The sequence below is a fragment of the Anabrus simplex genome, chromosome 6 (genome assembly GCF_040414725.1).
Source record: "Anabrus simplex isolate iqAnaSimp1 chromosome 6, ASM4041472v1, whole genome shotgun sequence".
NCBI lineage: Eukaryota > Metazoa > Arthropoda > Insecta > Orthoptera > Tettigoniidae > Anabrus > Anabrus simplex.
In genome coordinates, this window is record NC_090270.1 from 107,105,981 (window position 1) to 107,122,032 (window position 16,052).

A 16,052-nucleotide genomic window follows, 5' to 3' on the forward strand; every position below is an offset into this window, starting at 1 on the left:
AATGTTGGTAACGCTTTCATTACGGAGAGATTTTTCGTGGCGTAAATGTTCGCATTTTAACTTATATGTTCTTTTCATAGATTAAACAGTGCATTCTAGACTGCTGGAAGTGTTGGCAACATTCATACAAGATAAGAACTTGTCTGTGCAGTATTTTCAAGGATTTCATATCATTCCTCCCAACCAAGAATTTACGACTTTCATTTTTTATCGGAACATTATTATTATTATTATTATTATTATTATTATTATTATTATTATTATTATTATTATTATTATTATTATTATTATTATTGAAAATGGCAGATATCTCTGTGACAATTCTTACTTACATAATGTGATAACTATATAAAATCAACACATAAATGACATAACAACAACAACAACAACAACAACAAAAATACGATAAACAAATTTGTTGATTTTTTAAAGTTCTTTGAAGCCATTTAAGAAAATAGTAGTTAAACAACTGAAAGGGAGTCTGCCACTTCTGCGACAGCCCTAAATGCAGAATAAGGGTGATTGATTGATTGATTGATTGATTGATTGATTGATTGATTGATTGATTGATTGATTGATTGATTGATTGATTGATTGATTGATTGATTGATTGATTGAACAAACGTAAACAAAATTTTACAAGAAATTTTATCGAAAGGAGGAATTTTACAATGACGAAAGAAGAATAAAAGAAAAGTACATTAAAACAGGACACAAAAAACTTGACAATTAAAAAGGACATACGAACAGTGTATAATAATAATAATGATAATAATAATAATAATAATAATAATAATAATAATAATAATAATAATAATAATAATAATAACAATAATAATCGCATGACCTCAGCTACATTGAATCAGTGGTAGACTGTCCCACTCATGATCCCAAGTTTTACTGGTTCAGTCCCGGCTGCTATAGTAGATTTTTGAAGGACTGTTAAAAGCAATGAAAGAGGTACATACTGTATTATGTATAGTGAACTAGGTGTTACCCGCGGCTTCACTCACGTGGATTTATTAATTTTCATGTCTATAACATGTTATGTTTTTGACAAATACTGTAGACATACTAATTTTAAAAATTCATCCACGTTTTCAATTTTTTCACCTTCTTAAGTGGATTTTCCGAAAATATGTTTCTTTGTTTTTAAAGGAGATTCCAAATACAAATTTTCACGTTTTTAACATATCGTCGTTGCCGGGACAGAACCTCCTATGTGATAATATGTTTTGGAGATATACTGACCCGCAGCACATACATTGTGAAGAGCGAGAATGCCTTGACAATAAGCACACGATATTGCACCTTAGATGACCGAACCTTACCAGCCAAAGTTCTAAGCTAAAATTATTTCACATAGGAGGTTTTGTCCCGGCAGCGACGATATTCAGTTCTTGAGATGTACTATAAGTATTTTCATAAAAAGAATTTAACTCCTTCTTCACGTCTTTCCAACCACCCCCACCCCAGCTTAGTGGATTTACCGAAGAAAAGTAGGTCTGTAAAATACTCAGTTTCCAAATTAAGGGATTAAACCCCTTTCTCACACATTTTAACCCATCGTTAGTGCATTTTTCGGAAACAAAAGATGCGTGTTTCTTATTTTTAAAGGAGATACAAATGATCAATTTTCACGCCTGTCACATGTTCAGTTTTTGAGATATAAGTATCCTCAAAAAATTATTCAACCCCTTTTTCGGTCTTTCTTATCCCTTAAATGGATTTTCCGAAAACGAAAAATACGCGTTTTTAAATTATCAAAGGAGATTCCAAATACCAACTTTCACGTCTGTAACATACTCATTTTCTGAGATATCAGTATCCCAATTAAAGGATTCAACCGTCTGTTCAGCCATTTTCACCCCGCCTTAAGTGGATTTTCCGAAAACGAAATAATACCTGTTTCTTTATTTTTAAAGTAGATTCCAAATACCAATTTCCATGTGTGAAACATGTTACGTTTTTGAGATATGCTGTAGATATAGTCATTTTAAAAATTCTACCACCGGGCGAGTTGGTCGTGCGGTTAGGGGCGCGAGGCTGTGAGCTTACATCCGGGAGATAGTGGGTTCGAATCCCACTGTTGGCAGCCCTGAAGATGGTTTTCCGTGGTTTCCCATTTTCACACCAGGCAAAAGCTGGGGATGTACCTTAATTAAGGTCACGGCCGTTTCCTTCCAACTCCCAGCTCTTTCCTACCCCACCGTCGCCATAAGACCTATCTGTGTCGGTGCGACGTAAAGCCATTAGCAAAAAAAATCTACCAATTTTTCACTTCTTTTCACCCTCTTTTAGTGGGCTTCCGAAAACAAAAATTACATGTTTCTTCATTCTTAAAGGAGATTCCAAATATCAATTTTCACGCCTGTAACTTCTTCACTTTTTGAGATAAAGGTATCATCATAAAAAGTATTCAACCCACTTTTCACTTACTTTACCCCCCTCCCCCAAGTGGCTTTTACAGAAAAAACGCGTTTTTTAATGTTGAAAGGAGATTCCATGTGCCAACTTTCACGTCTGTAACATCTTTTCGGAGATTTAAGTATTCTCATAAAAAGGATTCCACCCCCATTTCACTTATTTTTACCCCCATAAGTGGATTTCCCGAAGATAAAAAATATGTTTCTCTGTACTTTTAGAGGAGATCCCAAATACCAATGTTCTCGTCTTTAAACTGGTAAGTTTTGAGATATAGATATACTCATTTTAAAAATGTTTCCCCCTTTTCACCCCGTTAGCGACGGAATATAATAAAACCTCCCTTAATGAGCAGCCACACTGTTATATAAATGTATCCCCAAAATTTCATATATTTATGTCCAGTAGTTTTGGTTCGGCGATGATGAGTCGGTCGGTCGGTCGGTCCGGACATGCTATTTTATATAAGATTATTTTTATACTTCATCCCCTTTTCATCCCCGCCCAAAGGAGTCCTATGACTGTTTTACTCAACAGTATATTTTTTCCGGATAGTAAGTCATAATCTCGCTGCTGCAGAACCCTGGAGCTGACGTTGCCATGGTACGGTAGTTCATTTCTTTATCCGATTCCTAGAACAGGGGCAGTGTGGTGCCAATATCTCCATAACGGTTGGTTTTAGAGCCTTAAAACATGGTTTTTGGGCCCGTAGGGTTTACGGAGTTTTGTTCGTTGTGTCAAGGGTCTTAAATTGATCTTTGTCTCGTCCTTGTACGACAAATTTGATATTTCGCATATATTAGCCTATTATTTTTATATCTCCCCCTGCCCCCCTCCCTTGAATTGTTTTAAGAGTAAAATATAGCTCATGTCCCTCAGGGATAATGTATATATATATACATTAGTAACATAACTTTTATAATCGGTTCAGTAGTTCCTGACATACGCCATTACATACAAACAAAGTTTACCTCTTTATAAAATAGTGTAGATAGGGAGGTAGAATCATCTAAATTCAAATACCCGGAAGGTGAAGCCACACTTTTAGCAGTTATTTACCTTGTCCTTTCTTAAATTATCTGAAGAAAGCTGGAAATTTATCAAACATCACTTATGGTAACTCCTCTTCCTGTAAACGGGTATTTGCCCCAATGTGCCTCATGAATTCCAACTTTTATCTCTTCTGTCTTTAGAAACTCCACTCAAGCTTATTCGAGTACAGATGTCATCCCAAGCGAACTCTCCACCGACAGCTCCCAACATTCCGCTTAGATGAGCTGTTCGTCTCCTTATTCCAAGTACTTCTAGCCCAAAGCTTCCAAGAAGTTTTTTCGTAACACTACTCTTTTGTCAAAAAATTAGCCAGAATATCGCTGCTTTCCATTGTATCTTTTCCAGTTCTCGTTTTAATTACATAGGCCTACTGAAACTAAACACAGAGATAGTCCTCGTGAGGATATAAAAAGGAAGGTGGAGAGACGATGTCTGGCATTATAATGAAAACTGCCCAACTCGATTTGACTGGCAGTAGTCAAGGAAGCCTGCCATTATAATGAAAACTCTCAACCCAATTGTGATTGGCAGTAGGCAACAGGATCCGCTCCGCGGTATAAGGATAGCGAGCTTTCCTTTCACTCGGAAGCCCCGGGTTCGATTCCTGGCCAGATCAGGGATTTTTGCCTGGATCTGAGGGCTGGGTCGAGGTCCACCCAGACTACGTGATTGCAGTTGAGGAGCTATCTGACGGTGAGATGACGGCCCTCTCTCTAGAAAACCAAGAATAACGGCCGAGAGGATTCATCGTGCTGACCACACGACACCTCGTAATGTACAGGCCATGGGGCTGGGCAGCGTTCCATTGTTAGGGCAAGTCCCTTCGGGGCTGTTGCGCCATGGGGTGTGTTCTTGTTTGTTTAGTAGGCGAGAAGGCCTGCCATTACAATGAAAACTCCCTAACCCCCTGTTCACATGATAAATGACCTATCTTCCCGTCGTGTTTCTCGGGCTACGCTTGACTGATTTGCTGTGTGGGATAAAACCATAAAAAACAGGAATATCAAGGAAAAACATAACCTTCAATTCTGTATAAAACTCACTCCAAAATTAGCTGGTAAACTATCTCATTATTGACTTACTGGCATATTTGAGAAAAATGTATTATTGTGCTTCTTCAAAATAAGTAATTGCTGTTATTTGTGAAAAGTTAACAAAAATTCGAATCCATCCTCCTATAAGCCAATATTTCTCAACCACCGGGCCGCCGTCCGACACCGGGCCCTTGTATCAATTATACCGTCGCGAGGTCTTCTTCTGTATTTTCTTTACTTTTCTAAGTATTTTAACGAATATATATTGTATAGAAATATTCTTAGTAGAGTAATTTTCGTGATTATGTTTAGAATTGAGAGATTTATATATGTTCAAATAAAAAATTACATGCATTGCATATAAAATATTTGGCATGTGTATATGCGAGAAGTTTTTTTAAAATAACTATTAGGTTCTCTAGTCTGTCGAAACTGATTTTGATTAATAAATTCATAAACTACCTGAAGAAGGAAACATATGGTGATAATATTATACTTAAAAAAGAAACAACTTTATTACATGTTTTGCTCTTGGACGGACATAAACTGTTCCAGATTTCAAATTCGTAAGTATTTAAACAGAAATATTTGAGTGCGATTTGATAGAATCTGATGATGTTCTTTTATGTATGAAATATGTCATTCTGTTTTAATTAAGCCGGTTGTTTTTCAAGTATATTACTGTTATAATATTTTTTCAGATAATTTATTAATCAAAATTAGTTTCGGCAGACTGGAGAACCTAACAGTTATAAATTAACTGAGTTGAGACCAAAAGGAGATAGGTTCAGATATTGCGAAATATGTGACAAGTGTTTCGCCGATATGTTGACATCCTTCAGCTGCTTCTTCTATTCTGCTGACTTCTGTGGTAAAGTGCAGTACATAATAATTATCCCCTGTAACATTCCTTTTTTGAAATTAAAATTAATGTAATAAGACAATGATCAGCGTTATGCATTTTACAACATTTTGGTTGTCAGAATGCGATAATATGGCAATAAACATAGCATAAATTAATAAATTAAGAAACTAAAACACGCTAGGAAAAGTTATTCATCCAGTGATTTGTAATTAATTAAATTTTTTCAACATGCTACATCGTACTCATAGTTTACATTTTAAGAATTATTTTTAGTTAAATGTATGAACATTAAATAAATTGGAAACGTAATTACGAGTGAATAGGTTTGGTCCGGGTCGTCGTCTTATAGTAAAAGGATATACCTGGCCGCTGTCTGCCAAAAGGTCGAGATCCGCTGCTATAAGCCCTGAGGGCGTAGGAGGAATTGAAGGATAGGACATTATGTGTGATAAATGTCCTGAATTTCTGACAAGAAAACGAACCTATGTCTGTATCACCTAGACAGGCAGGCTCCATAAAATAATCGAATGGGCGCTAAATCATGGAGAGGACACGTAGGTATAGTTTTAAGTAGAATGTGCCAAGTTTACTCAATGAAAATAAGGTTGTATCTACTAAATTCCATACAACAAGCAAGCAAGAAAGAAAGGATTCAGTTTCGGCGTTGCATGTCGCATTCCCAATCTGTTCACAAACGTAAACAAATAGCCTGTCTCGTCACCGTTTCAAGTTTGTTTTGTTAAATCATGAACCCGAATCGTCACCAGGTGTATTTTACTTATCTCTTCGGCGTTGGGGAATAATCATCAATCATCAGTATGCTGTCTATGAATGAAATCATGAGTTAAATAGGTAAACTATTACTCGTTGGAAATAATTATAAATTTATTATGCACAGAACATTGGAGCTGGCGATGTGTGAACAGATAATGCAAAGCGACATTATAGACGATTGCGTAACTTCTTCTGTGATGGGATTTGAATTAACGTAAGTACATGGTCATGGTTTTTTCCTAGTTATTTTTATTCTTACTTTATACGAGAATCTATTGGGGGAAGTGTAACGGCAAGTGCCCTGGTATATAACCACAGTTGTTACTCCGAAAACACAATAGTTCGCCTCGATATCAATACTTCTGCAAAAAGGAGAACTGTTGAAGACGTAAGTAACAGACATTTAAAATTGATTAATTTCTGACTTCATGAAACGCGAAATAATCTCCGTGTGCAAGATGTCAACAAAACGTGTCCAAACGTGTCAAAACATGTTTATGCTCTAAGGACGAGAGTGTTGCTACGTGTGCCTTTGAAGATATATTCTCTCATTGCTCGTATGAGAGTATCTAAAAATGATGTAGAAAAAATCTAATAATTTTCGATTCCCGACTATGCCACAAAATTTGAAAAGGTATGAGGACTGAAACGCGGTCAACTCAGCCTTGGGAGGTCAACCGAGTACAGGAGGGCTCGATTCCCACCTCAGCCATCCTCGAAGTTGTTTTCCGTGGTTTCCCACTTCTCCAGGCAAATGCTGGCATGGTTCCTATTATAAATCCACGGCCGCCTCCTTCATTCTTTCTTGCCTATCCCTTCCAATCATCCCATGCCCCACAAGACCACTGTTCAACAAAGGAGGTGTGGCCACGTGGGCGAGGTTCTGGTCCTCCTCCGTAGTTGTATCCCTCACCAAATGTCTCACGCTCCAGGAAACTGGCCTTGAGCGGTAGAGGTGGTATCCCTCGCTGAGCCCGGGGAATAACCAACCCTGGAGGGTAAACAGGTTAAATAAATAATAGTAATAAGAATAAGTAATACATATTGTCGATACAAGAAGTCATTGATACATCGTAAAATCTACACTTTTAGCAAATATTCAGTTATTATAAATGGAAGGAATTTGGAGTATTGTCCGAAACATTGCCTTCAGTTGTTTAGTTTTTGTTCCTAGTCGTTTAACGTCGCACTAACATATAGAAGGTCTTCGGCGACACAAGGATAGGAAAGGTTTAGGAATGCGAAAGTAGCGTCCGTTGCTTTAATTAAGGTACAGCCCAAGCTTTTGCCTGTCCTGCCCCACGGTGTAGCGGGCAACGCGTACGCCTGTCACCCGGCGGCCCCGTGTTCGATTCCCGGCCGGGTCAGGGGTTTTTAATTGTAAATTATTAATATCCCTGGCCTGGGGACTGGATGTTTGTGTCGTCCTTAACGTTCCTTTCCTCACATTCAACACTCTACAGTTCTGCAATTCCAATTACACGTAGGTTCATGTCATATGTTGCAAGTAGGGGAAAAAGATCTCTATAGGTCGACGCCCCGAACAAATAGCGAGAAAAAAAAAGAAGCATTTGCCTTTTGTGAAAATGAGAAACAACGGGAAACTATCTTCAGGATTGCTGACAGTGGGGTTCGAACCCACTATCTCCCAGATGCAAACTGTCAGCTACGTGAAACAAACCGCGTAGTCACTTGCTCAGTCTACGCGACCCTGACCGTACGGCCAACTCGCTCGGTTCCTTTATTTGTTTTACCTGCATTGTTATGGTACTATACCCCTTTAGTGGTTTGTCAGTTAAAAACACAAGGAAGAGACATCCTATGAGAATTTCTTCCAACTCCAAACTTCTGTAGGCAACACAACCTATTTTTGCAACCTGATACATCGTGATAAGATTTTGAAAAAGCTGTTAATAACGTTATTATAGCCCTACGCAAAAATAAATGATTATAGATTTCTTTTAACGAAGAGTTGGCGAAAAAGTAATCATAATCTTAGTTTGTCAAATGACTACAAATACAAAGACGGGATGGAAACTGGGTCATGGCTGAGTTCGTGTTTTGGCCTTCCGTATTTGGATGCTGCTGAAATCGAAGATTGCTTCGTTCTTCATTTGAAACCAACCGCACTTGGTGCCTATCCGTGATTGGAAGAGAGGAGAGGAGTGATCAACCACTCTTGAAATTCAATCCAATCAGGCAATTTATTTATTCATTCATTCAGTTAATTCATAATGTCTATTGCAAGCTATGGATAACACTGTTCAGACTCGTGACACAAATGAATACTTGTTACTAACATACATTAATAGGGGTTAGATAAATGTTGTCCTAGACTATATAACAATGTTAACGTCCAGGACAAAATAAAAAATATAAAAATAATAGGAACTACAATTTAGAGATCGGGTGAAAATAGTGAGTAGGTGTAATTGTAATATTTAAGATAGTAATAGATAAATTAATTGCAACAAAATTTTGTATGTATCAGAATAATTTCAGTTGCAATAAATGAGTACTCTCTCACCAGTCCCAGGCGATCCGGAACTAGAGGGCGGGCTGAGTGGCTCAGACGGTTCAGGCAGGCGCTGGCCTTCAGACACCAACTGGGCAAGTTCGATCCTGGCTCAGTCCGCTGGTATTTGAAGGTGCTCAAATACGTCAGCCTCGTGTCAGTAGATATACTGGCATCTAAAAGAACTCCTGCGGGACTAAACTCCGGCACCTCGGCGTCTCCGAAAACCGTTATTATTATTATTATTATTATTATTATTATTATTATTATTATTATTATTATTATTATTATTGAAACTAGGGGATGTGAGTATTCTGTTATATTATATTCTATCAATCGTAAGGAATGGGAAAATGTTGGTGGTATTTGTAGATTATTTGACGAGAAGCTATTTCAAAACTATTTGTTTACATTCTTTTCGTTCTCGCCGGTAATAGAGCTGGCACGCACCAAAGCCAGAAATGGTTGTCTTTTCATTGGCACCTAGCCATTGCCTTATACTCTGTTTTTTTTTTTTTTTTTTTTTTTTTTTTTTTACAAGTAGCTTTACGTGGCACCGACACAGATAGGTCTTATAGCGACGATGGGACAGAAAAGGCCTAGGAGTGGCAAGGAAGCGGCCGTGGCCTTAATTAAGGTACAGCCCCAGCATTTGTCTGGTGTGAAAATGGGAAACCACGGAAAACCATCTTCAGGGCTGCCGACAGTGCGGTTCGAACCCACTGTCACCCGAATACTGCATACTGGCCGCACTTAAGCGACTGCAGCTATCGAGCTCGGTCTTCTACTCTCTACATCTGCCCATATCCACTTTCATAAAAACCGTAATTGATCTTCAAACTGATTCCTGTGTCAAATGTAACAGCATAATAATGATCCTTTTAAATACCCACTTAATATCCGCAAGAAAATGGATGTTTTAGAAAGATGACTCGACAAATACGAAATTGGAAATAACAATTACATCATTATGGTTAAATTGTGATATTACCGTACTTTAAATATATCAGTGGTTATCAAACTGTGGTGCGCGTACCCCTAGGGGTATGCCGGAGACTTATAGTGGGGTACACGAGCAGCCTTCTGAGAAAACATCAAGTATGGAAATAAATAATAAGAAAGTTAAATATGTATATATGGAGCCACGTTTCGCTTGAAAGTTTTAACTGGACTACGACACATCAGAAAACTGTGTAACCACGCAGGCACACCCTTCCCATTGAAATTTTGATGATTTACTATGTCCGAATTCCAGAATTAAAACCGAAAATTATTTATCTTTATTAATTAATTTGATATTGAGGCTAAAATCTATCGTTTTGTGAAACTTTCATACAAACAGGGTGTCCTGTGTTATTTTATCATCATTGTATTACACTTGACACTTAAACACGAACTCTTAAATTTCTTGTGATGTGCTATAATAGTACATTATGGAACAAGCCTATAATGGCAATAATTAAGACACGAGTATGTTTATAAAATGAGCGAAGCGTGGTTAATAATTTCCATACGAGTGTCTTAATTATCATTATAGGCGAGTAGCATTGACTGTTTATGCTCGACGATAATTATAACTCTATTTTTTTTTTTAAATTCATAAATTTCTGTCGAGATGTCGCTTGACAGTTGAGCTTACTGAACAGAGCCCACAGCGCATGCACTCGGTTATTGGTTTTCCATGAGTGGATCAGATACGTTGTGCCGGCCCCGTGGTCTAGGGGTATCGTGCCTGCCTCTTATCCGGAGGCCCCGGGTTCGATTCCCAGCCAGGTCAGGGATTTTTACCTGGACCTGAGGGCTGGTTCGAGGTCCACTCAGCCTACGTGATTAGAATTGAGGAGCTATCTGACATTGAGATAGCGGCCCCGGTCTCTAGAAAGCCAAGAATAACGGCCGAGAGGATTCGCCGTGCTGACCACACGACACCTCGTAATCTGCAGGCCTTCGGGATGAGCAGCGGTCGCTTGGTAGGCCCAGGCCCTTCAAGGGCTGTAGTGCCATGGTGTTTGGTTTTTGGTTTTAGATCAGATACGTTGACAGTGTCATATGTTTTCATAGCTTTGATGTCCGGCTCCATGGCTAAATGGTTAGCGTGCTGGCCTTTAGTCAGAGGGGTCCCGAGTTCGATTCCCGGCAGGGTCGGGAAATTTAACCACTATTGGTTAATTTCGCTCGCACGGGGGCTGGGTGTATGTGTCGTCTTCATCATCATTTCATCCTCATCCCGACGCGCATGTCACCTTCGAGCGCCAAATCAATAGACCTGCACATGGCGAGCCGAACATGTCCTCGGACACTCCCGGCACTAAAAGCCATACGCCATTTCAAAGCTTTCATAGAAGGTTATCATAACCTAGCTTCATTTCAAAAATAAATTGTTTATTGTACAGTTGGTGAAGTGAATTTGCGTGCGGTGTGGTTATGGAATATTGGAAGTAGAAGGTGCATTTGATGTTTGATTTTGGAAACAACTGCGAAGCTAGTGCGTTGAGCGCAGGTGCGATACTATTCTTAGATAATTGGTCAAACGGTTGTATCGTAATGATAATATGAACTCTGATTGATGGAGAACCTGTATAATAATGAAATTTGAACTGTAATGAGCCTCATTAAGATTCAGGTTTCTGGAATATAATAACTTTTTATATTTCGGCATCGTCGAGCATAAAAATGCATTTAATTTCACAGTCTCGTCTTATTTATAATGGGTATATAAAAGAAGGTTTTATAATCTATTAAAATGCTTTAATATTTAGCTAGGTACTCATATTTGTTAATTAATTTAATGGCGTATGGCCTCCGGAGAGGCCTGATGCAGGTCTTTTGATTTGACACCCGTAGGCGACCTGCGCGTCGTGATGAGGATGAAATGATGATGAAGACGGCACATACACCCAGTCCCCGCGCCAGGAGAATTAACCATTTATGGTTAAAATTCCCGACCCTGCCGGGAATCGAACCCGGGACCCCTGTGACCAAAGGCCAGCACGCTAACCATTTAGCCATTCGGCCGGACCTCATATTTGTTAAAACTATCATTTAGGGATTTTTCATGGGGGTACATTGGATTTTTAGGCATCCATGAGGGGTACAAGCACATAATACTTTGAGAAACTTTGCTTTAAATAATTTTGTATCATTATTTGACTGCATTAATGATATTATGACCGGGCGAATTGGCCGTGCCGTTAGGGTCGCGCAGCTGTGAGCTTTCAATCGAGAGATACATTCGAATCCCACCGTCGGCAGTCCTCAATATGTTTTCCGTGGTTTCTCATTTTACTTCTTCTTCTTTTTCTTAATATGTTTACCCTCCAGGGTCGGTTTTTCCCTCGGACTGAGCGAGGGATCCACCTCTACCGACTCAAGGACAGTGTGCTGGAGCTTCAGACTTTGGGTCGGGGGATACAACTGGGGAAAAAGACCAGTACGTCGCCCAGGCGGCCTCACCTGCTATGCTGAACAGGGGCCTTGGTGGGGGACGGGAAGATTGGAAGGGATAGACAAGGAAGAGGGAAGGAAGCGGCCGTGGCCTTCAGTTAGGTATCATCCCGGCATTTGCCTGGAGGAGAGTGGCAAACCACGGAAAACCACTTCCTGGATGGTTGAGGTTGGAATCGAACCCACCTCTACTCAGTTGACCTCCCGAGGCTAAGTGGACCCCGTTCCAGGCCTCGTACCACTTTTCAAATTTCGTGGCAGAGCCGGAATCGAACCCGGGTCTTCGGAGGTGGCAGCTAATCACGCCAACCACTACACCACAGAGGCGGGCTTCTCGTTTTACACGAGGCAAATATTTGGGCTGTACTATAATTAAGGCCACAGCCGATACCGTCCAAATCCTATCCCTTTCCCATACCCCCGTCGCCGAAAACTTTCGATGTGTTAGTGCGCCGTTAAACAAGTAGCAAAAGAAAAAAACTATTACGAACCAAACTGTGATATTAGTTTCCTTTTAATCAGTGTGATTGCATCTTGATACGAGCTTTACTTTAAAAAATTATAAGTTTATCACGACAACATTTTTAACTACACCAGCCAGCTTAATGGTTACTCAGTTCCAAGTCTGCATAAAGCGGGAATATTTTGTGTACAGGTTAACTCTTAATGTTGCAAATGAGACGAGTTGGAGTTTCGCATTAGCGCTCCAAAAGTAGGTTTGCTGTGAACCGGTCAACTTCGGAACGAGTTAGTTTTATGTCTGTTGGTTCCGTCACCACAGCCGCGGGGCTTGCGAGTTTTACCTGCAGTCCGAATCATAGGGACGTGACTCTTTATTTTATAAACTGTACCTGCACCGACCGATTTTCGAAGCGCGACCGCGTTGATAAGAAGCCAGTAACTATACTGGGCTGTCAGGGTTTCTTTTCCGATAAAACTCTTACTAGGGAATCCCCGAGAATGACAAGCTTAAGGGGATGCGGAGCCGCCTATCTTACTAATGTTAAATTTTTTTAATTCATGTTCCTTTTTCTCAAGATCTAATAAAGTTATGAAAATGAAATTTATGTCACATTTTATTCAAACCTTATTTGACATACTGGCGGAGCGTTTTTGTAATATGGACTTAAGGGGACTCAGACACATATTTTTTTAAACAGTCAACAAATAGAATATTTTTTTCCTAAAAAAACAGTCAAATCTCAAACAGGTTTATATAAATCTGGAAATCCCTCCGTTAAAATGTTAACCAATATGAGACAAATTAATGATGAAAATTACACAGCTCTGTGATAAATAGTCACCTAGAAAAAGGAACATACATTTGAAAAAATTGGAAACTGAGAAAACTGCAGCTAAAACTTTCCACACATATGATTTTCTCATTGTTAGCGCAAGTTTAAATTAAAATTGTGGCAACTTTTAATTGTTAAACTATAATGTATTATACATCATTTTAAAGAGCAGACTTCAGAGATTCATAAAATATAAAAATATAAAAAAAAAAATTTTTGACCATTTTAACCGTTCTGTATCCCCTTAAGTAGTACAGACGGTGTTCATACAGCAGTAAAGTATACAATAGAAACCAACATTACTTTAGTATCATCGAAGATTATAAATTAGCTCTCAATATTACTCTGAGTAGTTTCTTTAAGGAAGTTCTTTTCAGTCCAACATTTGAGTACGAGTATTTACAAAAAGCTGGCTCCTTTCCTAAATGGTCAGCGGAGTGGCCTTCTGTTTAGGGGGATCCCGGGTTCAATTCCTTGCCTGACTGGAGACGTTAGTCACGTCGGGTTAATTCCTTCGTTTACAACACACCGCACGAGCCTCCGTGGCTCAGGCGGAAGCGCGCCGACCTCTGACCGCTGGGTTCCGTCATTCAAATCGATGTGAGATTTGTGCTGGACAAAGTGGAGGCGGGAGAGTTTCGTCTCCGGGTACTCCCATTTTCCCTGTCACCTTTCATCCCAGCAACACTCTCCAATATCATTTCATTTCATCTGTCAGTCATTAATCATTGCCCCAGAGGAATGCGGTAGGCATCGGCAGCTCGCACAATTCCTATCCCCACCGCTAGATGGGGCTTCATTCCATTCCTGACCTGGTCAAACAAATGAAAACAGGTTGTGGATTTTCATTTGTACAACACACCGCACACCGAGAAACACGCTTTAGTGAAGACATCCTTCCACACAGGTTTTACGTCAAGAAGGGCATTTGGCCGTAAAACAGCTCCAGCTCCACATGTGTGACACAGCTCGTAGGAAAAGCGGTAGAAGAAGATTTGATTATGTACAAATACATAAATAAATAAACAAATGAAAAATGAAATGGCGTATGCCTTTTAGTGCCGGGAGTGTCCGAGGCCAAGTTCGGCTCGCCATATACAGGTCTTCTGATTTGAGGCCCATAGGCGACCTGCGCGTCGTGATGAGGATGAAATGATGATGAAGACGACACATACACTCAGCTCCTGTGCCAGCGGAATTAACCAATTATGGTTAAGTTTGTCAACCCTACCGGGAATCGAACTGGGACCCCTGTGAAAAAAGGCCAGCACTAACCATTTAGCCATGGAGCCAGACAATAAATATTAAATAAATAAATAAATATTCATTATAGATGATTATGCCTTTCAGTGTTCAGTCTGCAAACCTCTGTGAAATTACTAAATGCCGCCACAGTCCTCTATTTGTAACTAGCTGTAGCCTCGCTTAGTTCTATACCTCTTATCTTCAAATCATTAGGAAGTGAGTCCAACTATCCTCCTTTCGCCTCATATGACCCCTCCACCGAAGCCGGTTAATGTGTAAAAATGTACCGTTCTTCTTCTTCTTCTTTCGCTTTTCCCACACCGGTGAGGTCGTGGGTGCGAACTGTGTCACACACATGTAGATTCGGCCCTGTTTTACGACAGGATGCCCTTCCTGACGCCAACCCTATTTCGAGGGATGTATACACTATTGCGTGTTTTTGTGGTTGTTGGTAGTGTGGTGTGTTGTCTGAATATGAAGAGGAGAGTGTTGGGGGAAAACACAAACAGCCAGTCCCCGGGCCAGAAGAATTAATCAGACGCGATTACAATCCCCGACCCGACCGGGAATCGGACCCGGAACCCTCTGAACCCCTGAACATTCATCCAAGGAGTCGGACAATGCGTAAAAATGTACAGATTTATACTTAATTATTACGGATCATCACTTGATCAAATCTAAATCTTGTGATATTGTACTCCTACAAGCTGTGACCCAAATTAAGCAGCGTTTGGCCGCATTCTTCTACGGTTGGCAGTACTGCTACCGGGCAACAGTGGGACCCCGCGGTCATTCAGTAACACACTTAAGAGCGTACACAAGTGAAAAGAACGAACAACAGAGTAATACGTACATGAACCTCATGGTGGAGCAGGTAGCCGCATGGTATCTCCCGCACGAGTCTCTCTAGCAGACTGGTGCGCAATCACCGGCCGTCCAGTCGTTTGACCTGTGTCTTGCTCGCGTAGCGCTCCTTATCTTTCCACTGGCTTCGATGACGCGTGCACTTCAACGGGACGCTCTCGATTGTACTGAACCATTAGTGGAGGGAAATGGGCGACCCGAACAACGCCTCTAGTTTGACTGACAAGCTTTCGTAATGTCTATTTCAAGGCGATCACAATGGCCCATGATGAACTCGCATCGTACTGCTTCAAGATATCATCTACCGTTATTTTCACCGACTTAATAAGTTTGTATTTCTGACAAATGGCATTTTAACATGTTATGGTTTACATAGACGCACACAAAAAGAAAAGATTGAGCGCGTGGTGTTGTATGGTCTTCACATTTAATATTTTTTCAGACTTAATAATTATTATCCTTTAGGTTCCAAAAATATAAGTTTTAGGCGCCTATGTAGGTGGGAAAACTGTATAAAATGGGTTTTTTGTTTAAAGGGG

At 39.9% G+C, this 16,052-nt stretch overlaps 1 protein-coding gene across 1 annotated transcript in view; it reads right to left on the reverse strand.

Annotated features, from left to right (window-relative positions):
• Positions 1-15,555, reverse strand: part of LOC136875515 (uncharacterized) — a 132,570-nt gene extending 117,015 nt beyond the window's left edge. The window contains exon 1 of the mRNA XM_067149064.2: positions 15,503-15,555. Within this exon, the coding sequence (XP_067005165.2) occupies positions 15,503-15,513 (11 nt within the window). The 5' untranslated portion in view covers positions 15,514-15,555. The remainder of the gene's footprint in view (positions 1-15,502) is intronic.
• Positions 15,556-16,052: the final 497 nt, after the last annotated feature.